Source organism: Miscanthus floridulus, chromosome 2, assembly GCF_019320115.1.
Source record: "Miscanthus floridulus cultivar M001 chromosome 2, ASM1932011v1, whole genome shotgun sequence".
In the NCBI taxonomy this organism is placed as follows: Eukaryota; Viridiplantae; Streptophyta; class Magnoliopsida; order Poales; family Poaceae; genus Miscanthus; species Miscanthus floridulus.
This window is the reverse complement of record NC_089581.1, coordinates 29,570,493-29,596,086: the sequence shown is the minus strand read 5'-3', so window position 1 is coordinate 29,596,086 and position 25,594 is coordinate 29,570,493. Positions and strand designations below refer to the sequence as shown.

General features: G+C 45.9%; 1 protein-coding gene and 2 pseudogenes across 1 annotated transcript; 2 read left to right on the top strand and 1 right to left on the bottom strand.

Moving 5' to 3' along the window:
- Positions 1–978: 978 nt before the first annotated feature.
- On the top strand, positions 979–18,014 carry LOC136536272 (putative disease resistance protein RGA3). Its single transcript, XM_066528625.1, has 4 exons — positions 979–3,178; positions 3,251–4,951; positions 17,382–17,894; positions 17,998–18,014. The coding sequence occupies exons 1-4, from the start codon at positions 1,189–1,191 to the stop codon at positions 18,012–18,014; spliced, it is 4,221 nt and encodes a 1,406-aa protein (XP_066384722.1). The 5' UTR covers positions 979–1,188.
- Positions 18,015–18,026: 12 nt separating this feature from the next.
- LOC136538320 (uncharacterized) lies at positions 18,027–19,965 on the top strand (annotated as a pseudogene).
- On the bottom strand, positions 18,040–18,561 carry LOC136538321 (uncharacterized; annotated as a pseudogene).
- Positions 19,966–25,594: the final 5,629 nt, after the last annotated feature.

Sequence of the window (25,594 nt, the reverse complement as noted above, 5' to 3'; positions counted from 1 at the left end):
AATCTCACTCGCTGTACAAGCTGCATTTTCAATGAGTACCCTCTGTCCAGCTCTACATCTCTTCTCTTCTCACCGGACAGCGCATTGGTGGTTGACAAGAAAGGATCGATTGCAACGTTTTATACGTAGGTGTACCCGCGCCGCCTATCACACATGTGCACCTTGGCCTCGGCGTTAAGAGTTCCGATTGAATACGATACGTCGTCGATACGGATGCCGCTCTAGTACGTACGTACATTGCAAGGGGACGTACGGTACATATGTTCCAACCAAATCCAACTGGGGAATTCAATCCTGAAAAGATTCTATTCTACTATACTCCTTCAGCCTGTTCGTTTGGCTGGGCTTGATCGTTGCTGGATCGTGAAGAAGTACTGCTGGCTGGTTTGGTGTGAGAGAAAAATACTGTTTCGGCTGAAAATTTACGATCGTTTACGAGGAAATAATCCCAGACGAACAGGCTGCTAGACGAGATCATCATCATTTCCTAATATACCAGTTCTTATTGAGATGACGAGATAATTTTTTCTCTAATATACGTATATATACACCTTTGCCTTATCCGAGACTTAGAGCATCTCCAAGAGTTTGTCAAATTTTACTTGGCAAATCTTGTGATTTGCAAACTCCCAAAATTATATGCCAAGTAAAAAAAAATCCATCTCCAAGAGTTTGGTATTTTTGACTTGGTAAAATAAAAAAAACCCGTTAACAAAACGAAGAGGCCCGCTAAGCGAACGAAGAGCCCCGCTAAGAAACGAAGAGCCCCGGATGCTAAGCCGTATACGCGCGCGCGGAGGGAAGATTTGCCAAGTTGCTATTGATGTCAAGTTGTTTTGCCAAACTATTGGATGCTATTTTTTCTTGTTTTGCCAAAATTATTTGGATGCCAAGTTGAGATATCAAACTTTGGAGATGCTCTAAGACAAGTTCTGAACAGATGGCAGCATAACCTCGACATGACGCCATGGCCGGGACGTGATCACATTCTGACCGACGTGGCTAGGGTTGACAGACGGCGGGCGTCCCTTCTTTCGTTTTGATTCTAGAGCAACTGGTTTGTTTTATTTTTCTACCCGCAACGCCAACGACCTCTTCTCGGCGAGAAATCCAGGCCGTAACCGGACTCCGGAGTCGCCCTGTCCTGTCGCCCAGTTTCGTGTCGAGGGAGGGCGGCGCGGCTGAGCCATGGCCGCGGTGCTCGGCGCGTTCGTGCCGGATACCGCGGTGCGGTGGCGCGGGCTGGTGGCGGGGGAGGTGGCGCTGCGGATGGGCGTCGCGCCGGAGGCCAAGACGCTGGTGGCCAGGCTGGAGCGGGTGGGCGCCGCGGTGCGGGACGCCGAGGCGCGGGCCGCGTGTGGGGACGACGGCGCGGCGCGGTGGCTGGCCAATGTGCGCGCTGCCGCTTACGAGGCGGACGGGGCCGTCGACCGGTGCAGGGTCGCCTCGCGCCGGCGCAGGGCCCACGAGCAACAGAAGAGCCAGCAGCAGCACCACCACCAGGCAAGATCACCACTTCGTTTCATATATAGAGCTATAATCACGGCACTTCTGCAGCGTCTGTTGCAGGTTCATCCATTGACTGAGCTCCTTTGTTCCTGGTCGGCGCAGGCTCTTCCTCGGCTGCTATCCTCCTGCTGCGACACGGACGTGTCCTGTGGCGACATCGTGGCTGACATCAACAACCTGAACCGGAAGCTGCATGCCATCCTGAAGGAGAAGCATCGGCTTCAGCTCCGCTCTTCCCTCGGCGATCAGCACTCAGCGCCTGTGGGAACGGCACATAGGCTCCGGAAACCTGAGAGGACCCGGGCTGCTGGCGCCGACATCGTTGGCTCAAGGATCGAGGATGACGCGGCCGGGCTCGTCCGACAGCTGACAGAGACGGACGGGAGAACCGGCTGCACGATCGTCGCCATTATTGGCCCCGACGGAATCGGCAAGACCACGCTCGCCAAGAAGGTGTACGGCAGCGAGAGGATACGGCGCGCCTTTGGGGCGAGGTCATGGGTGCGCATTCCCAGGGAGTACAACGAGGCCGCCCTGCTCTCCCAGGTCATCGACTCGTTCGGCGGCGACACAACGGGCGGCGAGAGCTTCGCCGACCTCGAGAGGACGCTGGTCAGGCTGGTGGAGGAGAAGAGGTTCTTGCTCGTGCTGGACGACGTGCGGTACGGCGGGGTGTGGGAAGACGTGCTGAGGAGACCGCTCGAGCGCGCTGCTGGACGCGGCAGCAAGGTGGTGATCACGGCGCGGCACGGCAGCATTGCTCGGGAGATGGGCGCCGGCCACGTCCACCGCGTCAAGAAGCTGGACATCGACGATGGCTGGCTGCTGCTTCGCACGGCGGCCTCTATAGCTGACGAGGCCACGGCCGGCGAACTGAAGGGCGTGGGTTTGGGGATAGCTGATAAGTGCGGCGGTGTGCCATTGGCGATCAAGGCTGTTGCCGGCGTCCTGAGGACACGGGACCGGACAGCCCAAGAGTGGGGCGAGGTGCTCGCCAGCCCGGCGTGGTTGGTGAAGGGGTTCGCGGAGGATGCCATGAAGCCGCTATACCTGTGCTACGACGACCTGCCGTGCCACCTCAAGCAATGTTTCCTGTACTGCTCGCTGTTCCCCTCTGACCTCGCCGTGGATAGGCGCGTGCTCGTGCAGCTGTGGATAGCTGAAGGCTTCGTGCAGATCAGAGCCGATGCCAGTGTCAAGGAGGTGGCCGAGGAGTACTACGATGAGCTCATCACAAGGCACCTTCTCCAGCCGGCAGAGGAAGATGAACACGGTGGCGCCGCGTGGTGCACCATGCACGACATGCTGCGAGCTCTGGCGCAGCTGCTCGCACATGGTGAGGAGTTGACCGGCGACTCGTACCGACTGTTGGTCGACAACGATGCCGCCTTCGCACCACGGCGTGTTTCACTCCCGGGAAGAAATCTGGCTGCGATACCAGAGAAGATTCTCAAGTTAGAAAGGGTAAGAACGCTGCTTCTTCAAAAGAACCCATTTACGATTGAAGGAAGCATCTTTACAAGATTGCAGCATCTTAAAGTATTAGACCTCAGCGAAACAGCAGTCGAGCTCATTCCAGAGAACCTGGGCAATCTTGTTTACCTGAGGTTCCTGAACCTGTCTCACACAAGGATTCAGGCAATTCCAGAATCCATAGGCAGCCTGTGGAGCCTGAAATTCTTTCTGCTAAGAGGGTGCAAGACACTGCACGCGCTGCCAAAAGGGATAGAGCGTCTGAGAGGACTCAGGGACCTTGACCTTGCCGGCACAGTGATCAATGACGTGGCATTCAGAGTAGGCCATCTGAAAAGCATCACATCACTCTGCTGCTTCACCGTGACGAGCAAAGAGGCGCGTGCCGCTCAGGATAGGAGCGGGTGGCCTCTGGATGAGCTCAAGAACTTATCTCAGCTGAGAACACTGCACATACAGAAGCTTGAGAAGGCTGCTAACCGATCAGAGGCAACTGAGATGTTACTTGATGCCAAGAAAGGCCTCAGGGAGCTCGAGCTGTCGTGCAGCAGCACTGTCAGGCCACTTCAGACACCGGAATTGGTCAGAAAGATTGAGGATATCTTCGAAGAGATGAATCCACCACTATGCCTGGAGTCACTGAAGCTTGTAAACTACTTTGGGACAAGGTTCCCAAGATGGCTATCAGTGACCTTCCTGCCAAATCTCCATGATCTAGACATCATTGGGTGCAACTTCTGCCAGTCTTTTCCTCCATTAGGCCGTTTGCCAGAACTGAGATCCTTGTACATAGCAGACTCTTTCGCTCTGAAGGATATAGGTGCAGAGTTCACAGGCACCGAACACCCACATGAGGTTCCATTTCCGAAGCTGGAAAATCTGCACCACCAAGGGCTGCAGAAGCTCCAGACATGGACAGACATCGAGCCAGGGGCATTTCCATCTCTGCAGGAACTTCAGCTTGAGAGCTGCCCCAAGCTGCAAAATCTTCCTGTTGGCCTCAGACATGTGACATCCCTGACCAAGCTACACATAGCAGATATGGCAAGCCTTGAGGCTGTGGATGACATTGCTACACTGATGGAATTGAGCGTTTGGAACACTCCTAATTTGAAGAGGATATCAAACCTGCCTTCCCTTGAAGATATCAACATGTGCCACTGCCCTATGTTGGAGAGTGTGGAGAATGTAGACGGATTACAAACAGTGCACACCTTTGATCATGACTTGCGGGACATGCCCAGATGGATTGAGGCACATGCTTCCAAGCTTCGATCACTGAATTTCACAAGCACAGTTGAGCTGCTGAAAAGGTGCTTGGTTGACGGTCCAGACTGGCCTGTGATTAAGGACATCAAGGAAGTTCATGGGTACTCCACTGGTTCCAGCTACATATACTATAAGAGGAGTCCTTATATCTTTGAGAGCAATGTGAGTGATGAAGATAACCTCAGTGTCAGAGAGAATGAAGCAGATCTTGATAATGCTGATGATATTTCAGTTTCATCTTCAGGTACTGGTTATCTAGAAATCAAAGGATTCTTTGACTCAAAAGTATTGAAGGAAGGAACTACCAGGGCTGAAGAAATTGTAACGGGTAGGAGTGTCGGGAGGACCATGCTGGGGCTCACTCATCGTCGCTTGCATAAGCTAGCAGAAGTTGCCCCAGAAGATGATGAGGTTGAGGACAGAGCAGATTCAGCTATGCTGCTTCCTTCTAATACAACAAGAGCTACAACATCTGCAGCAAAAGTTGGTTGTGTCGTGACTGATCATCATAATGATCCTGGTTCATTGCCAAAAGCTACAAGTCATGAGTCTCAAGCAATAACCACTGATGAAATCTGTCATGATAACATAGTAACGTCGGCTTTTCCCAGGCAAACCATGTCCAAAACAGCAAAGGACGTTTCTTCTAAACCTAGCACTGATGGATATGCTACTCTTACCAAATCTGCCGCTCCAATTGGTCATAACTTGGTCCGACAAGGGTCCCAAGCAATTGTTGATGCAAAAGTGGACCTGCAAACACAAAGGGCTAATACCCGAATCGACATCCAAAGCGTGCCAGTCGATTTGACCTGTTAATCGACAAGGATGAAGATACGAGCACTTTGGTCCTGACAACAGCGATACGCCCGGAAGTCACGGCCAAGAGGTACTCACGCGGAACTCGAGAATCGCCGAAGGTCGCACTGAAGCTATGCAACTCGCCGAATCAATGAGAACTCATAAAAAGGAAAAATATGCAAATTGACGAAGTCGCCGAAAAGTAAGTAGATGCAAATAGGAGTAAAAATTGGTTTGGATATTGATTGATTGATTCTTTATTACATTGCCCCTCAATCTATATTTATACCCTGATCTAAAGAGATATAACCAAATACGACTAGGACACTAAGTCCATATCTAAGGAAACACGTGACTCTTACATGAATCATACTCTAAATATAGAAAAGAAAATCAACTCCTATCTATTTCCCTGTCCGCCTCAATTACGATGAAATTCTCACCGACCTCCTTTCCATCGACATACTTCCTGTTTCATCGGCAGTAGTTTTTAAGCCTTCCTTCATCGGCATCGACAACAACATCTCCAACTTTATCGGCAACGCCCAAGTCTAAATCAACCTTTCCATCGATCACCACCATTCATCGGCAACCATCTTCACAAGCTGATTTTCATCGGCTGTCAGCGTATACAGTAATTTTCCTCCTGCCGATTAGCCCACTCTGATCATTTTGACACGTGCAAAAAACGGTGTCAACACATGCCCCCCAATTTCGGAGTATAAAACCATTAATGCTCCGAAATTTACTCCAGATAACGTTTGCCTTCGCCCAATTACCGTAACTCATCCTCCAAGCCAAAACTTGATCTGTTATCAAACCTAATCAAATCTAGTCCTGATTCACGCACCTCAGTAAATATCGCACAATTTCCAACCACTCTTGCTCTGATTATGGTTAAGATACCGAAACAATAATCCATCGGCAAGATCCTAACATAATAATGCCGCCATTTTCAGAATTAAAATATCCTGTACCGAGATCTCTTCCAAGTCATGATTACTTGCCATCAAATCATCTGTACAATCCCTTGATTATCGTGCGAACAGTTACCATATCCACCTGAACCATCTCAACCCACATGCACGCGGCATAGAGATAAGTCCAAAATACCCCTACTCCGAGCGGCTTATAAATAGATTTCTCCGGAACGCTCGTCCTCTACCCTCAGATTCCAATCTTTGGCATTCTCTCTTTCCGGCGGCGACTCCGACGAACAACTGCGCGACCTCAACCAACAAGACCTTTTCTCCAGCGTCAACCTCGAGTCTCCGGCTCGTGCCCCCATCCACCTCAAGATAATGGCAATCAACTTCGACGTCCCTGCGGTTCGTTCCACTTCCATTACCTTTTACCTCGATTCCTCTGGTCTTTGCGAGTTCATACAGTTGGTAATTTTTTCTCTTTTTCTTTGTTCTTCGGATCCTCTAAACTTAGGAACTTCGCAACAAATTAGTTATTCCAACCGATCAGCCGCATGTCCAATGCCTAGGACCAATGGGCAACCCAGATCCAACTGATCTGATTAATGCAGAGGTTAACAGAATCCCTTTTAGAGCCCAAAATTTCTCTCTGAATTTATGGAAAGATACATTCCGATCTTGGCCCAAAACCACCAAAGGGTGGAAAGATTGGTACTTGAGGGTCAATAGGTCGATGCAAGTACACTGGGCAGAACGGAAGCTAGACCAATGCATTAGGCTATCTATTGCCGATATGCAAAAGAACGAGTCAATGATGATTGCAGCTGCTTACTTCTGGTCAGACACAACAAACACTTTTATGTTTGGACATGGCCCAGCTACTCCCACACTTGCCGATGTCTATATGCTCACTGGCTTGGATATTTCAACTGCCGATGAAGGCTCCATCTATGGCAGAAAATCTGAATACAGGGTGAATACCCGCAACATCGGCGGTTGGACGGGATACATTCAAGAATGCCAGAAGACCGGGACAGTTAACCAGAGGGAACATGCTACATTCTTGAATATGTGGTTAGAAAAATTTATCTTCTGTGGTCGATCAGTAGGACCAACCAACGCCTTCCTCCCCGCGGCTGAACTCTTGGCCAATGGTGTAAGGTTCCCTCTTGGCCGATACCTTCTGAGCTCCACTTATCATCTTCTTCATCAAGTGTCTCAGAAACTTTTGCTTGGCGAACCCATCGGCAACTTAGGAGGCCCATGGTGGTTTATCAACATGTGGCTGAATGCCCATATGCACAAACGTTTGCAATGAGACTTCTTTGCCCAACAATTCCCATGAGAAATTGCTGAAGACCACGTGCTTGGGGATGAGGAATCGGTAACACGCTCACCCCTCAATTTTGGTGAAGCCATAATTGTCCTCCCTGGAACAGAGGCCAATGAAGACCAGATCGGTAGATTCTTCCAAAGCTTCTACAATGGTCTTTCTCGTGATCATAGGGCCTGGGTACCTTATATTGACGAAGAAAACAGATTCCCCCTTCTTTTCAACTTTGCCGATGACACTCTGAATCAGGATAATGAACTCATAATGGCCATCATTACTCCCAGGGCAATCCCAGTAAACACATTCGGTAGCGGGAAAAACACCAATATCACGTATGAATTTTACAATCCATCGGCAGTATCCCGTCAATTGGCTTTTGGGCAACTGCCAATCAAACTTTGTTTTGCCGATGTGATCAAACCCAGAGAAACAATCACCTGCGGAACAGATTGGAGCAGGGTAGTGCGACTCTCCCCCGATGCCGATACTACAGATGTCGATCTATCCATCTGGACACCAGTATCTTTCATCACCGAATCATATAAGCAATGGTGGCGAGAGTGGAGGGAACAACTGTTTGCAACATATGCTCACACATATCGGCACATGATCGACCCTGAATACGCCATTCCCGATGACGCAGTAAGTTTCTTTTAACTCCCTTCTGCTTTTTCCTTTCATATATCGGTAATTAACTTTCTCGTGACAGGTTAACAACCCAGCACCATCTATGAGCAAAAGTGGGAAACCCTTCGATCTTCGGCATGTTTCCCCGATATCACCGATCGGCTACAACGCCCCCACCTTAGCTGCTTTGACTCACCAGAAGACCCGTGCCAAGACCATCACCTCCAAGTCCAAATTGGCTACAACTAGGGCCACTCCATTAGCTGCTGCTACAACCCTGATCAAGGCATTCAAGGTAACAACCCTGTTTATTTCTACTCATGCCGATCACAGACTGTATTAACATTAATCACCAGGGTGTAAGAGCCGCTGCTAGATCGTCATCAGCAATTCTTCCGACATCAAGCACCACTACTGACAAACCTTCAGAGGTATTCCTTTGATTTTACATTTTATCTGTTAAATATCATACCTTACACTTGTTTTGCAGCAACAAATGGGTACATCGGCAAGCGTACCAGATGTTCAAGCTCCACAACCAACAAGTGCCGATGCCCCCTAGCCAACCTTTGCTGAGGCCCAAGCAAAGCGTAAAGCCTTAACAGATACCGAGGCACAGCCAAAACGATAGAAGTCCATGTCGATCCCCACATCTGCCCCAACGTCTGCAAGCCGGCCAGAATCAGTCGATGCAACTGAGCAAGCAGTTAATCCTCCTGTACAGGACATACCATCGGTCATCATACCCCAAGGGCCAACCACCGATGAGGCCATAGAGGATATCCCATCGGCAAGCTCAGCCGATCCTCCACACGGCATACTCCAGGCTGCTTCCTCCAGCCAAGTACAGGAAATTGCCTTGAAACAGGTAAACCGATTGACCTAGTCGATTTATAATATTCATACTTATCCTTAACTGACCTCTTTTCCTTTTTCTCAGGAACAAGACTCCCCAAACAGCCTATTTTCCTTTGCCATTGACGTTTCTGACGATGATGGAGAGGAAACAAGTTCTTCCCTTGCACTGGGAACAATATCGGCAGAAATTAAGTCCAAGTTGGAAGCTCTCCTGAACTTGTTACAGCAGGATACCGCCCAACTGGTAGATGACTCAGACCCCGCAAAGGCAATTTTCAAAACAATCCGTGGCCAGGTCCCTGCTGATGTTGAAGAAGTACTCTTCCCAGCAGCCCATTTAGAAAGCCGCCAACTGCAATATCAACGGGCTGCTCAACGCATTGCCGATAGAGCAGCTCAGGCTCAACTCAAAGAAGAGATGCTACAACTAAAACATATTGCCGATGAGAAGCACAAGGGCATCGGCAACTTGCAGACTTCGGGCGCTGAACTTAAGCAGAAAATCTTAGATTTATCGGCAAAGAGGATGGCTCTATTGGCTGAATTGAAAGAAGTCGAGGCAGCCTTAACTCATGCCCAACAAGAAGAAAGCCAGCTACCCAATGCCATCAAGGCCCTTCAGCAAGAAAGAGACATCCAGGCTCGCAAAGCTTTGGCCATGAAGAAAAAACTCAAGCCTGTGGAGGGTGCCACCGATGAAGACATCAAAGAAATGGAGGAAGCCGACCAGATTCGCCTGCGTGCGATATTAGCTATCCAATCCTTGTTAAACTTGTAAATCTTGTCTATTGCATCGGCACTTTATGAGACATTGACATCCTCGTATAATTCTAGCCGATAGGACTGTTATTGTCACTTATATTTTTATGCATCCATCCAGATACTAGGGTAATATTTCTTTAAATATTTTCCATTTAATGCTCTGGGAAACACAACCCCTTCGAGGGTTTTTAGAATATATGCGTTACCAGGAACAGACTGATTTATCCGATATGGACCTTCCCAATTAGGAGACCACTTTCCAAACTTTGAACTTTTAGTCCCAATCGGTAAAATCAATTTCCAGACCAGATCTCCATCGGCAAACTCCTTTACCTTCACCTTCTTGTCATACCATCTGGCTACTCTTTTCTTATTTTCTTCGATGCTAACTAAGGCCCTTAACCGATGACCCGTCACATCTTCCAACTCATCCTTCATAAGAGTATCATAATCATCGGCTGTCAGCTGATTTTGAGAACGTATTCGCCTAGAGCTAATTTTAATTTCCCAAGGCAATACTGCGTCGTGTCCATATACTAACTGATAAGGCGTTACTTTGGTTGCACCATGACATGACATCCGATATGACCACAAGGCTTCATTTAATACTGTATGCCACCTCTTAGGATTTTCTTCAATTTTGCGCTTAATGAGTTTGATGATCCCTTTGTTAGAAGCCTCAGCCTGACCATTAGCTTGAGCATAATATGGAGAAGAATTTAAAACTTTAATTCCCATACCTACAGCAAACTCATCAAATTCTCCCGATGTAAACATAGTACCCTGATCGGTAGTGATAGTTTGAGGAATACCAAATCGGTAAACAATATGCTCTTTCACAAAATCGATCATATTAGCCGATGTCACCTTTTTTAAAGGAATTGCCTCAACCCATTTTGTGAAATAATCGGTAGCAACCAGAATAAATTTATGTCCTTTGCTCGATGGCGGATAAATCTGACCGATGAGATCGATAGCCCATCCCCGGAACGGCCAAGGTTTAATTATAGGGTTCATAGCCGATGCAGGCGCTCTTTGAATATTACCAAACTTTTGACACCCCTGACATCCTTTAAAATATTTAAAACAATCTTCAAGAATAGTCGGCCAATAGTATCCATTCCTTCTGATCATCCACTTCATCTTGAAAGCCGATTGATGCGCTCCACACACTCCTTCATGAATTTCACCCATCAAACTTTTCGATTCATCACTGCTAACACATCTGAGTAAAACTCCATCTATAGTTCGATAATATAATTCATCATCGAGGAGCACATACTTGGTAGCTTAGAACCTTATATGTCTTTCAACCTTTTTATATGGATCCTTTAAATAATCGACAATCTCCTTTCTCCAGTCATCGGTATCGACTGCCGATGTTAGCACTCCCTGAATAGGCTGATACCCTAAAGCATGCTGAGCTAGTCGATTAGCCTCCTCATTATGCAGTCAAGAAATGTGTTCAAGATGAAAATCTCTAAACCCTTTCAACAATTGCAAACATCTTTCATAATACGAAATTAAAACTTCACTTCGGCATTCATAAATCCCAGCCAATTGATTTATAACTAGCATAGAATCACCAAAGATTTCAACAGCATCAGCACGTATCTCCTTCAGCAATTCTAACCCTTTTATCAAGGCTTGGTATTCAGCCTGATTGTTTGTTGATGTAGCAACAATCGACGATGAAAACTCATACTTCCTTCCTTGAGGTGAAATCAACACAATGCCGATACCTGCTCCTTCACCACATGTGGACCCATCGAAGAAAAGTGTCCAAGGAGCAACCTCCAGAGAGTCCACTGTATTACAATGCTGAGTGACAAAATCAGCCATAACCTGCCCCTTAACTGCCTTAGTCGATTCGTAACGTAGTTCAAATTCTGATAATGCTAAAATCCACTTGCCGATTCTACCACTTAATATCGGCATCGACAGCATATACTTGACTACGTCGTCTTTGCATATGACCGTACATTCGGCAGATAACAAATAATGTCTTAATTTGACACAAGAAAAGTATAAACACAGACATAATTTTTCGATGGCTGAATACCTTGTCTCAGCATCCACTAATCTTCTGCTCAAATAATAAATAACACGTTCTTTCCCTTCAAATTCTTGAATAAGAGCTGAACCGATAACGGTATCATCAGTTGACAAATACAACCTGAAAGGTTTCCTGTGTTGAGGTGGAACTAGCACTGGAGGATTTGTTAAATATTTCTTAATTTCATCTAGGGCTAACTGCTGCTCAGCTCCCCACACAAATTCCTGATCGGCTTTCAATTTAAGTAATGGACTGAAAGCCTTGATCTTACCCGACAGATTAGATATGAATCTTCTAATGAAATTAATCTTACCGATCAAAGATTGCAATTCAGTTTTATTGGCAGGAGCAACTACCTTGTTAATTGCATCAATAGACTTCCTACTGATTTCGATGCCCCGCTGATGCACCATAAAACCCAAGAATTGACCTGCCGATACACCAAATGCACATTTATTAGGATTCATCTTCAATCCATGCTTCCTTGTGCACTCCAGTATCTTTCGTAGATCGGCTAGATGTTTTGTGATATCTCCAGACTTAATCACTACATCATCAATGTAGATTTCCACTAATGTGCCGATGTATTCATGAAAAATAAAGTTCATAGCTCTTTGATAAGTAGCGCCGGCATTTTTCAAACCAAACGTCATGACTATCCACTCAAACAACCCTACATGACCTGGACATCTGAAAGCAGTCTTGGGAATATCTTCTTCAGCCATGAATATTTGATTGTAACCTGCATTACCATCCATGAAGCTGATAATTTGATGTCCGGCTGCAGCATCAATCAACAAATCAGCAATCGGCATTGGATAGCCATCCATCGGTGTGGCTTTGTTAAGATTCCTGAAATCAATACAAACACGAAGTTTTCCATTTTTCTTATAAACAGGAACCACATTAGAGATCCACTCTGCATATCGACACTGCCGAATAAACTTTGCCTCAATTAATTTAGTTATTTCGGCCTTAATGTTAGGAAGTATATTAGGGTTGCATCGGCGCGCTGGCTGCTGATGTGGCCGAAATCTAGATTTGATAGGTAACCGATGTTCAACTATCGATCGGTCTAATCTAGGCATCTCAGTATAATCCCAAGCAAAATAATCTTTATACTCTTTTAACAAATCAGTCATTTGCTGCTTACACTTGGAATCTAACTTAGCACTAATAAAAGTAGGTCTTGGCCTATCGCCATCACCAATATCTACTTCTACTAAATTATCTGCCGATGTGAACCCTTGACCTAATTTTCCATCATCGGCAAACCTATCCATTAAAACTCTTCTTCAGAACCGACTGCTTGGATCGGTGGAATTTCATAATCAGCAACTCTAAGGAACTCTTTTTCCCAAACTTCTCCTGATATGCATTTAGTTCGCTCATAAGTATCTGATTCTGCCGATGCGATGATATAAGAAGAATCACCAGGAACAACCTCAATCTTATCCCCAATCCACTGTACGAGGCATTGATGCATTGTAGAAGGAACACAACAATTAGCATGAATCCAATCCCTCCCTAGAAGCAGATTATATGCACCCTTGCCATTAATAACAAAGAACGTCGTCGGCAAGGTTTTGCTGCCGATGGTCAATTCAATGCATACTGCCCCTTTAGCCGGTGACACATTGCCTTCAAAATCCTTCAGCATCATATCGGTTTTGGTCAAGTCTTGATCTCCCTTACCAAGTTTCCGATACATCACATAAGGCATAATATTAATCGCAGCCCCTCCATCGATAAGTATCTTAGATACAGGCTGCCCATCAACTCTGCCTTTCACAAACAAAGCCTTAAGATGCTGTCTCTCGTCATCAGTAGGTTTCTCAAAAACAGCCATCATTGGATCTAGTGTCAACTAAGCTACTTGATCAGAGAGAACAACTTCTTCCTCATTATCAGATAGTGCCAAAAACTCCATCGGCAACATGAATACCATATTAACATCTGCCGATGGACCCTTATTTTTGTGTTTTACCTGCCACTGCTGATGACCGGACCTCTCATTGGAGGAATTTTCCTCTCGGTATAAATCCTCCTGATGCTCACGTTGCATCCTTCTTTTCTGTGTCTTTGTCAGACCCTCTGGGCACCATCGAGGAAACTTGGTCTTCCAAACCGGCTGATAACATGTTCCAGTTGATTCTACACGGCGTATATTAGGGTCCCTGTAGAATATTTTTTCATCGGGAACTCTTGCGTTTGCCATCTCCTCAAGCTCCTCTTGATTCCTTGGAAAATATCCAGCGCGTTTACCAAGCCTTTCATGTACACTAAGTCTGCCCCCCAGCCGATCATGCACTGATGCTCTGCCTCTGATCAGCTCATTGATAAATAAACCCTGATTGCCAGGTTGAAACCTCCTTTCTGACCGATTGACCCCATAATAACCATTGCACTCAGGGCAATTTTCAACAGTTGGCAATTTAATACATTCTTCCCAGCAATGTGTGAAAAACGGGCACCTCCAATGATTTTTATGCCGATACCATTCTTCTCGACGTCTCTCTTCTTGCTGTTGTCGATATCAGTCCTTACGCTGATGCCAACCCTCCTGCTGCCTTCGATGGGTAATCACAATGCCAGGTCGAAGAGGGTTTTTAGAACTACTGCTTTCTCCCAGCAAACCCTTACTTTTTGCATCATCGGTAGTTATCCGATGTTGGGGATCCACTGATGCGTTTTTCTCAGCAGCCTCTGACGTCAATACATTGGTCTTCCCTTTGGTCTCCAACATATTTGCTGGAAAAGGGTGTTGATCAATTTTCATCGGCTTCTAGGCCTTGGAAGTACCAAACTTAATTCTCCCACATTCAATAGCCGATTGTAACTGTTGCCTGAACACCTTGCACTCATTTGTACTGTGTGAAGTTGCATTGTGCCATTTGCAGTACAAGATCTTCTTCAAGTCTTCTGCCGATGGGATCACATGATTAGGTGACAGCTTAATTTGGCCCTCTTGAAGCAGAAGATCAAATATCTTGTCGGCCTTGGTGATATCAAAGGTAAACTTTTCTGGCTCTTTCTGACCGAAGGGACAAGATATCGGCTTTTTATTCTTAACCCACTCAGCTAAGCCGATAACTGATTCTTCATCAGAATCAGAATCTCCTACTTCTTCAACAAATGATACTTTTTTACTCCAATTCTTTTTAGGTTCAAAAACCCTAGTATCTTGATCAAAGATCCTTTGCACAAGATGACTAAGGCTTTCAAACTCCTGAGAAACATATCTGTCTTTAAGATGTGGCAATAACCCTTGGAAAGCCAGATCGGCAAGCTGCCGATCATCCAGCATCAGGCTGTAGCACTTATTTTTTACATCTCGTAGCCTTTGCACAAAGCTTTCTACCGATTTATCATTACGCTGTCTCAATTTTACTAAATCGATAAGCTTCTTTTCATGGATTCCAGCAAAGAAATACTTATGAAATTGTTTTTCTAGATCAACCCAAGTAATAATAGAATTTGGTGGTAATGAAATGAACCATGTAAATGCCGATCCAGACAAAGATGATGAAAATAATCGAACTCTTAATTCATCTCTGCTAGCTGCCTCTCCACATTGAATAATGAAGCGATTGACGTGTTCCATTGTTGATGTATCATCTTGCCCAGAGAACTTAGTGAAATCTGGTACCTTGTACCGATTTAGGAGAGGAATTAAATCATATGCAGGAGGATATGGAGTCCGATAAGAATAAGTATTGACCTTGGGCTTTATCCCAAACTGATCCTTCATAATTTCTGCTATCTTATCGGCCCAAAAAGTATCAGCCTCCTGCTGACGAACTAGCTGAATTTCTACAGGAGGTGCCTGCTGATATCCCTCCACATATCTTTGTGGCCCACGATCTCCAGCAATCGGCATATTTGCCGTTACTTGTGGTCCATTAACCTGTTGGAAAGGATTCATCGGCTGAGCTGCCGATGCTTGATTCTGGAAATCAGCTTGCATATGACCTTGTTGAATCCCTGCAACCTGCTGATTTTGCTGAACTGTGTGTTGAACAGGTAACTGTCCTGACCAACCATTATTAGAACTCATCGGTACAAAACTTACCGATGGCTGGTAATTTGCTGACATTGTTGGATAATTATAACCAGCTTGAGGCATGAACTGAACCCCAGTTTGACTCATAGCAGGGGCTTTCTGCTGCATCAGCAGTAAGCTTGTCGATGGACTTGAATTGGGTGTTTGAACCAAAGGCATCTGTAAACCTCCTGGAGTTGGTTGCACAGTAGTTGCTGTGGCATATTGAGGCACTTGAGCCATCGGCGAAACAGCCGATGGTATAGGAGCTTTTTCTACTACATCAAACACTTGAGGTAACCCAGGATTGAAAGCAGATGACTCCGAAGGCATACCATATCCCCACCAATTAGCAGGAATCTGGCTATTCTGAGACACAGGGCCTGACATGGCTGATACCGATAGATCTGTATTAAGCTGAACTCGTCCTCCTGGTAGTACCGGATCTGATCGTATCGGTGCAGATTGAATATTAGGTAAGCCTGCTGATACTGGAGGAGAAGTAACTTCTGTACCCACAACGACCGAGGGAGCCGATGGAGTATTGACAGATGCCGGCTCTGGTTGGTGATAGGCAGGCCCAACGTAATGCGGTGACGCTTGTCCTTCTTTGAGAGTTCGAACCACAGCATTATGAACAGTATTAGACAGCACATTGGAATGATTAATCAAAGCATGATTTACTGCAGAATTAACCATCTCTTGAAGTTTACCAGGATTGGAGTCAAAGGTAACCTGCCGAGGCAACGGCAAATCTTGCTTCTGGATGACTTGCCCACTCTTGTTCAGGCTAAACGATTTCAGACAAAGCTGCTTGTATTCTTCTACAGCCTTTTCCATAGTCTGCCTCTGCTCTTCCTTAAGATCTTCTTCTGATACCGCGATAATGTTCCCTGAATCGATCTCGGGATTGAACATATTGATCGGATTGATTGGTCCCACCAGGCGTGCCAAAAGATGTGTTGATGCAAAAGTGGACCTGCAAACACAAAGGGCTAATACCCGAATCGATATCCAAAGCGTGCCAGTCGATTTGACCTGTTAATCGACAAGGATGAAGATACGAGCACTTTGGTCCTGACAACAGCGATACGCCCGGAAGTCACGGCCAAGAGGTACTCACGCGGAACTCGAGAATCGCCGAAGGTCGCACTGAAGCTATGCAACTCGCCGAATCAATGAGAACTCGTAAAAAGGAAAAATATGCAAATTGACGAAGTCGCCGAAAAGTAAGTAGATGCAAATAGGAGTAAAAATTGGTTTGGATATTGATTGATTGATTCTTTATTACATTGCCCCTCAGTCTATATTTATACCCTGATCTAAAGAGATATAACCAAATACGACTAGGACACTAAGTCCATATCTAAGGAAACACGTGACTCTTACATGAATCATACTCTAAATATAGAAAAGGAAATCAACTCCTATCTATTTCCCTGTCCGCCTCAATTACGATGGAATTCTCACCGACCTCCTTTCCATCGGCATACTTCCTGTTTCATCGGCAGTAGTTTTTAAGCCTTCCTTCATCGGCATCGACAACAACATCTCCAACTTTATCGGCAACGCCCAAGTCTAAATCAACCTTTCCATCGATCACCACCATTCATCGGCAACCATCTTCACAAGCTGATTTTCATCGGCTGTCAGCGTATACAGTAATTTTCCTCCTGCCGATTAGCCTACTCTGATCATTTTGACACGTGCAAAAAACGGTGTCAACAGCAATCAACAGTACTGAAATTGGTCAAGGTTCTAACTTCAGTAGTATCCGAAGGAAGGAACATACATCCAAGAAAGGAGAAGGTATTACTGCTGATGTTACTGTCGCTAAAGGCATTAGTCTAGTTCATCCAAGGCAAGTGGTGACTTCCAATAAAGGAAAGGAGGATTTTGCTGATAATGCTGCAACTACCATCTGTTCATCCGATATAGTAAGTCAGAAACACATTAAGGACCAGACTGCAACTTCTGCAAATGGAAGCACAAATGCAACTCCAATGCCAGAAAATCCATCAGACAAAGAAGGACCGGAGAAATCTGCTGGTGTCACTGGTAGCAGTTTCATCCATGAAGCATCTCATACAGTCTTTTTCACTGAACCCACTCGAGATCTGGCTTCAAGTTTAATAAACAGCAAACAACAGATGCCGGAAAAAGAGGGAGAAGTTTCTGATGCTCTTGATCCTACTGATGCTGTTGACAACAATGGAAATCAGATGGAGGATGGCAATATCAGTTCGTCAGTCAAGCTAAATCATGAGGAATCCAAAGCAATCGGTGCTAGTACAACTAACTGTGATTCAGGGCCTTGCAAATTGCTTGCCGGTTTAGCCTGCAGCAACCAACAGACAATAAAGACGCTACAGGCAGCTTCTGCAGATCAAAACGATGTCACAGACGCTTCATCCAAGAAGAAAAGTCTCGGCATGGAAAGCAAAATCACGGAGACAGCCCGCAGCAGATGTGCGGTTGAATCAGTGAAATATTTATCTGGCGAAACAGCCAAGAACATCAGCCGATCCCTGCCGAAGACAGCGGAGCCTACGTCTCATCCCATCGATATCACGGAAGCAGCCATGAGAAAGGCAGAAGCCACCACGGTAAGGAAGCACTCAATGAATGAGGCGGTGAACGATGACCGTACCGACAAGGAAGCGCCATGCTCCATCGACGCCAAGGCCGACGATTCTCAACAGGCGGCAAAGGTGAACACCGCAGTGTGTGTCGACACGGACACGGACACCCTGCGCGCTCGGCTCGTCGACTCAATGCGGCACTTGCGCAGGATGGCATCTCGGCGGCGCCATCGGCAGAGGAAGCGCGGCTCGAATAACAAGTGGAGTATCGGGCCAGCGCTGGTGGTCATCCTCCTGCTTGTCTCCGTGGTGCAGCTGCTGTTCATACTCTGGCTGTACCGGAGGCTCCTGAACCAAAACTAGATAAAATGTATGCTACCACTCTCTTGGAGTCCTTGAAATTTTGCTTCTCGATTATCTTAAGATAAGTGTATGATTTAGTAATACATGTACCTTGTGTAGAGGAATCGCCTGAAATTTGGCGGGAGAGCCTGAAATTTAAAGGATCTTGGCGGCAAAAATATTTCGGTAGCGCAGTGCCTATGCACAAGTGCGAGAGGAAAAGACGAGCCAAAGCCCAAAAGCGTGTGTGCCTGTGTGGGGGAACCAGAAGGAAACGGAGGTAGGATGAAGCGGCAGCAGCACCGGAAGAATTACCCGAGCGGGATCCGGTCGGCCGATGGGCAGACCACGCTCAAATCCTTTCTCTTCAAGCCCAGGTACATCGTCTGATTCGCATCCATATATCCCAATTTTTCACCCCTCGGGGCCAGTTCTTCAATCTGTGCCCCTTGCGTTCCCCTTTTCGTGCTTCAGGGTTGTCGATGGGGCATCGCCGCCGCCGCCGGAGGGGGTGATGGAGGCGCCGATCTGTCCGCCGGAGCCGCCGAAGCGGGAGATTGTCAGAGTCACCAAGGCGATCATTAAGGAGAAGCCGAGCGCGTTCTCCTCGGTGGGCTCCGCGGGCAAGGACGGGGGCGGCAGCGCGGGCGGGGCTTTGAACGCCGCGGTCTTCAAGCGGTTCCACAGTTCAGCCCCGGGGGCGAGAGCGGAAGGCGGCCACGTGGAGGCAGGGGAAGACGGCGACCTCGGCTTCGGCGGTGCAGGCGACGCCCGGCTGGACCTGGACGTCGAGGAGACCGGGGCGGTGGGCCGCCGCGATCCCAGGAGAGCGGAAGAGCCCTCTTGGTGCGCGTCCAGCCATGCCCGTCTTGCATTTCTCTCAAATTGTTCCGACCTTCCCCCTCCTGCCAGTCTGTCACTGGTTGATGACGAGCACTGGAACGACGCCAAGGCCAGACGCGTGGTGGTGCTCGGCGACGACCCGAGGTCGCGGCCGGCGAGTAGGCGGGGGAGAAGGCGGCCGCGCTTTGTACAACCACTGTAAGATCGAGATCCCCTCCCCTCTCCCGAACTCTTATTAACGGCCGGTGAGTCAGTGAGCAAACAGCAACCTGACGCGGTGGTTTGTTTTGGTGGCAGACGCGAGCGGGGGCGGGTGGTGGCACGGCGACATGGAGGGCGTGGACGGGGAAGAGGTCGGCTGGACGGACGACATGTGGGAGGGGATGGGATCCGTCACGCTCGGCGGCTTGGAGTGGCACTAATCGCCGCGGCCGTTTGCAGAAGTGCAGAGCAGAAACGGCCCGTTACCGCCACGGCAACCGGCAGAGAATCACTCCGTTTTACAAATTATAAGTCGCTGTGACTTTTTTTCATCCATTTTACTATGTATTTAGTTATATTATTATATCTAGATGCATAGTAAAATGAATATACCAAAAAATTAAAGTGACTTATAATTTGGAACGGAGAGAGTAGTAGTTACTAGGGATTAATGAATTAGGCAGCGATGAAGTCGTGTCATGCTATAATTTTGTGAGAAAGCATTAACCTGCGGAGTGAAAGTCTGAAAGACGTATAAAGTGGGAACAATTATACAAGTTTGTCGATAACTGCAGACAGCTGTGTTTCTTATCATGCCATTCAGCCATTCTCTGAATCATTCTAAGTTTGCAATTGTTCTCCTTATTCAGACTCAGACATACTATTCTCGAATTGTTTTAGCATGCCAAGGTATAGTTTAATTACTTTGTTGGTTTAGGAATTGCACCACCTATTGGGCTGATTTCGATGATGCATTTGAAGATTAGAACCTCTGATTGACAAAGTGAAACACTACTCTTCTCAATTTATAGAGATGCCTGAAGTGTTATCTGTTCAGCCAGATAAGGGTAACAAATCAGAGAAGGATAATCATAGCTTGAGTCTCTCAACAGCTAACCTTGTAAGCATTAGTGATGGTGCTTCTAATCTCTCGTCTTCAGGTGGGAAAATTGAGTTTTGGCTTGTCTGAATGGAGAAGCCTGGAGTTGAAGTCATGACAAAGGCCCAAATGGTGGATCACTATACCTGAATCCTTATGAAGGTGTTTGGGAAGTATGTAATCTCATCATCAACCTAGCTACTATCAGCTGCCATCTCCTTCTCTTGTGAACGCACCACCGCCTGCGCCTCTGGTTCCCTTTCTCCTCTCCAAGATCAATATGGTGAGTGAGTGTATATTAGCTTCTTTCTCCTGTTCCCTGATTATTTTGGTATAAGAAGTCCAAAATCAGGTGAATGTGTTAGCTTCCTTTTCTTTTCCGATAGGCTATAGGATGACCTTAATCTGTTTTATTTTGATTCTAAAAATAGGCACTGTGGTGGAATCACAGATTAGTCAAGATACTGAGTTTGATTTATAACTGTAGCTATGCTGGCATTCAGGCTGGTGTCCCTATCAAATGAGGCCAAGAGTACGAAAAACAAACATGAACTAGTTCTTTTTTAGTTGCCCAATAAAAAGCTTCCCTGTTAAGTTGAAGTTCTCTGGGTTTCCCTGATCCCAAAGGGATGTTCCTTGAGACAGAAAATGTATATGAGTTGATGTTAGTGATTACTCTACTGCGAACAAATATTTTTCCTAAGCTATTAGTCCCTCAAAGTAACCAAACAATATGATCCTGCAACGCAGCAACACTCATTTCTCTTTGAGGTTAGTATTACTTGCGTTCGCATTATTTACCGAGTCCTCACCTCTGATGATTAAAAACCTGGGTTTGCTGTAACTTCTCTTGTTCATATTTTGCTTACGCTTTTGATAGACTGCAGAAAAGACCCGGTTCGTTTCATAAATTGTTTGCTATTAGACAAGTTAAAAATTATAAATCTTTTCTATGTTTGAGCACACCCAACAATATATCTTATCCTGCTTATGAAAATGTTCACAAACACGTGCGTGCTGCACATACGTACATGTTATCAGAACATTAGCAGAGTCGCCTTTCAACACTTGTTGCATTATATTGAAAAGAATCATGCATGATAATAGCTGGTGATAGTTGACTCCCTTGTGCATCTTCGGCTCCCTTGTGCATCTTCGGCTGTGTGAATATTTTACTGGACTGTGTAAGCCCGCATTTTACTTTTCTATGATCAAGTTCAATCATGGTGAACAATTGGCATGGCATTTAATTGTGGCACGTTTCTGCCAACGCACATTAGAGGAGATAACCATTTCTTAAAAAAAAAATTCTTGTTTGAAGTTTAGGAGCTCATCTCCATCATTAGATATCTTAAAAACTTATAATTGCTTTTGATTCCTGATAGTCACCCTTTATTGTGATCTGTCTGTAGTTTTGTGAAATATGAGAGATAAAAGTAAAGTTTTATTTGATTTGGCAGGTACTGGTGTTAACTATTAATTATCGCATCTATCTAAAGCTGGTTTTCTATAAATCATTCCAGTATTATGGAATATGAATTTTCATCCCGGTGACGGTGAGAGCGACCGAGTTTTGGTGAGAATATATGAATGACCTGATGAATTTTTTATCCTATCAAGATGGGAGACATGTTGTGATACGCATTGATCTTTAAATACTTACACTATGGACATCCAAAATATTTCATCGGAACAAACAAAGAGGAGGAGGCCACCAGTCTCAACTTTGCCATCTAAATAATTATATTATGTGTACTCTATGAGTGTCAATATTTGATTGATATAACAAAATATTTGTTTTCTATTCAATGTTCTAAGAATTTTAAAATATTCTGGGTATTCTACGATCTCAAAGTTTTTGTCTATAACCATAGGATGTTGTTTATCACAACCATAGACAGGGGGGGGGGGGGGGGGGGGGGAATTTCTTGTGTGCCATTAAAAAAAATCGCAATGCCCTGCGTGCCTCTGGAAAAAGTCAGTGGTCTTCAGCGTCACTGCTCCAACTTTTTTGTGCCCTCCATGCCACTGCCGTCAGTTTGGGCTCTAACGTAGTCAAACTGTAGGTATAAAAAGTCGAAAATACCCTTAAGTCTAAATATGTCATTAAATTTTTTGAGCATCTTAACGACTTGAAATGAAAAAACTCAAAACTAGAAAGTTGTAGATCGCATATTTATGATGTCGACATCTAATCGTATCCTATCCGACATAGCTGACACTGTACGTATTCAAATTCGAATCGGATCAAAAATATAAAAATAAATGAAATATCAGTCATATTGCCATGCTTCCCAACAGACTGGTTATATGAAATAAATAAAAGTTCCTATAGACTGTTTGGCGGAAATACTAGTATACATGTCCTGATGTGTCAGATCGAACCGGCCACTGATTTGGTCTCGCACCGGCCCGGCCAGCGTCGTGTGTAGGGATGAAAACGGATCGGATACGGACGGATATCACCGATATTACATTTGTTTTCATATTTCTATCCGGATTCGGATTCGAATACGGATAGTGTCAACTATGTCGGATAGGATACGATTGGATATCGACGTCATAAATATGCGATTTGAGTATTCGGATACGGATACGGTATCGGATGTTGGATATCTGGACCCGGATACGGACCGATCCCAACCCCTCTAAACAGATTCGGTTTCGAATACGATCGAAAAATATCCGTACCGTTTTCATCCCTAATCATGTGTGTCAAAAGACGGCCAACGGCGCGCCGCCGGCACGCAAAAAAGCAAGTAGCAGTACGGGCACCGCTTTCCGACCCGAGAAACTCACCTCCATCAGACTTCCATCCGATTTTCAAGCGCCTCAAATTGGACTGATGACCTGTGTATGGCCTATGGGCACAGCAGGACCCAAACAGCACCTCAAATAAGTGTGTAAAGGTGCTATCCGATCCACTCCGATCGGGTGGAAGTTGGACAAAAATCGAGTTTATTGAGAGATCATCGTGCTCTCACGTCGCCGTCGCTACGTCCTGCATGCCAGGTCGGGTGGTATAGGTTATTGGTAGGGATGAAAACGGATCGGATACGGACGAATATCACCGATATTATATTTGTTTTCATATTTTTGTCTGGATTCGGATTCGAATACGGATAGTGTCAACTATGTCGGATAGGATACGATTGGATATCGACGTCATAAATATGCGATTTGAGTATTCGGATACGGATACGGTATCGGATGTTGCATATCCGGACTCAGATACGGACAGATCTCAACCCCTCTAAACGAATTCGGTTTCGAATACGGTCGGAAAATATCCGTACCATTTTCATCCCTAGTTATTGGGCCCGTTCGGCTGCTCATCAGCCCAGCGCTGCCACGCCTGTTGCTGGCTGCTGTTGCGAGGAGGAATCATGAGGAAAAAGTTCTTCTACTCCGTTCAACTTTTCATAATCTTCGATTTTCCTCCTCACATGCAGAACTCGATTTTTGTCCCATCTCTAGGCAGTTTATACGGAGGTTTTGTCCAGCGTGACACCATGTCTTCAGCTGGCGGTAAGGCCACGCCCAGCGTGACACCATGTCTTCAGCCCCCAGACTCCACGTTGGCACTGGTGATCTCTGTCTAGGCAGCCACAACACTGCTGCTAAAATCGTATGCCTCGGATAAAAAGTTACATGCCACGTACTTGAAGAAGAAACGAAGCTAAGGGATTCACCAACGCAGGCCAACAACCACGTTGGCTTGAACCAAAAGGTGGATGAAGAACCTTGGGCTCCTAAGACTCCTAACCCAAGATAACGCTGCACATTTAACAGTGACCCACAACTTTTATGCTTGGGAACACAACTTTTGTTTTTGCTCATAGTTACACAGGATTCTTGTCGCACCCAACGCCAATCCTGGTGTTTGCCTACAACTTTGTTAGGTGGAGACACTACTACCTCTGCAAGCTTCTCTAGCTCACTGCAGAGCTACAACCAAACATGACACGGAGGATCGAATCAGACATGGACGCTAGAACTCCCATCTACGGTGGCGCGTTGGGGAGGCCCTAACAATCTCTCAACGTAGGCCTCTCCTCCTGTCACAAACACCAGTTTCACTTTTTTATTTTACCTCTGACAGACCAGGAATAAAGCTGTGTAGACTAGGGTCTCATCCACCCCAATGCGTGCTATATGGGAGCTTCTACATTTTATTAGTCCAAGCCTTTGTGACCTCCGAAGGCAGCATTGACATATTGTGGGGTTGCTGTTTTGTGTGATCTGTATATGGTGGGCCTATTTGTTTCCCAGCATCATGGTGGCTCGTATGGATAGCCAGAGAAAGGTTGAAATAGACCATGCTAATCGGTTGCAACTGCTCATTGTTTGTTTTCCATGTATGAAGTGGGCTAGGTTGAGATGGCTAGTGTTTGGTAGCCTGAGCAAATGAATCCACTCACCTCGCATCAGCTTATGTGTGGAGTTACCACTACACCATGTCTCTCTTTTCCCCTGAGTCTCAACACTATTGTACTTAGACATTTTCACTGGCTGGTTATAATTATTTGTGAACAACAAGTTAATTGTGCTGCTAAAGTATTTTGTATTAATCTATTAGCTAGTCAATGCAACCAGCAAAGAGACCGGCAGGAAAGAACATGGTGGTCGTCTTAAGGAACAGGGATGCTAGCGCTGGACACATGTTGAAGAGACTTGCACATGACCGCCGTTGGGATCTCAAACTATACGTGATCAGGAAAGATTTTGCTAGAGTTGTTTAGTTGGCCAAGATACGAACCGCATTAGTGCTAGACTCCAACCTGAGGGTCATGAATATTTGGACGTATAGCGGAATCATTAGAAGAGACATATTATATTCGGCTTATATAGAGATACTCTGATGATGTGATGCAAATGCAAACACATGCATGTTTGCCATACTTAACTTCATTCCCAAGTCCCAACTGGACTGGTCATGAAATAAAGTTCCCATAGACTGTTTGGAAATATATATCCTGATGTGTCAGATCGAACTGGCCACTGATTGGTCTCGCACCGGCCCGGCCAGCGTCGTGTCCAAGACGGTGCGCCGGCACGCAAAAGCAAGTAGCAGTACCTGCACGTTGCTTTGA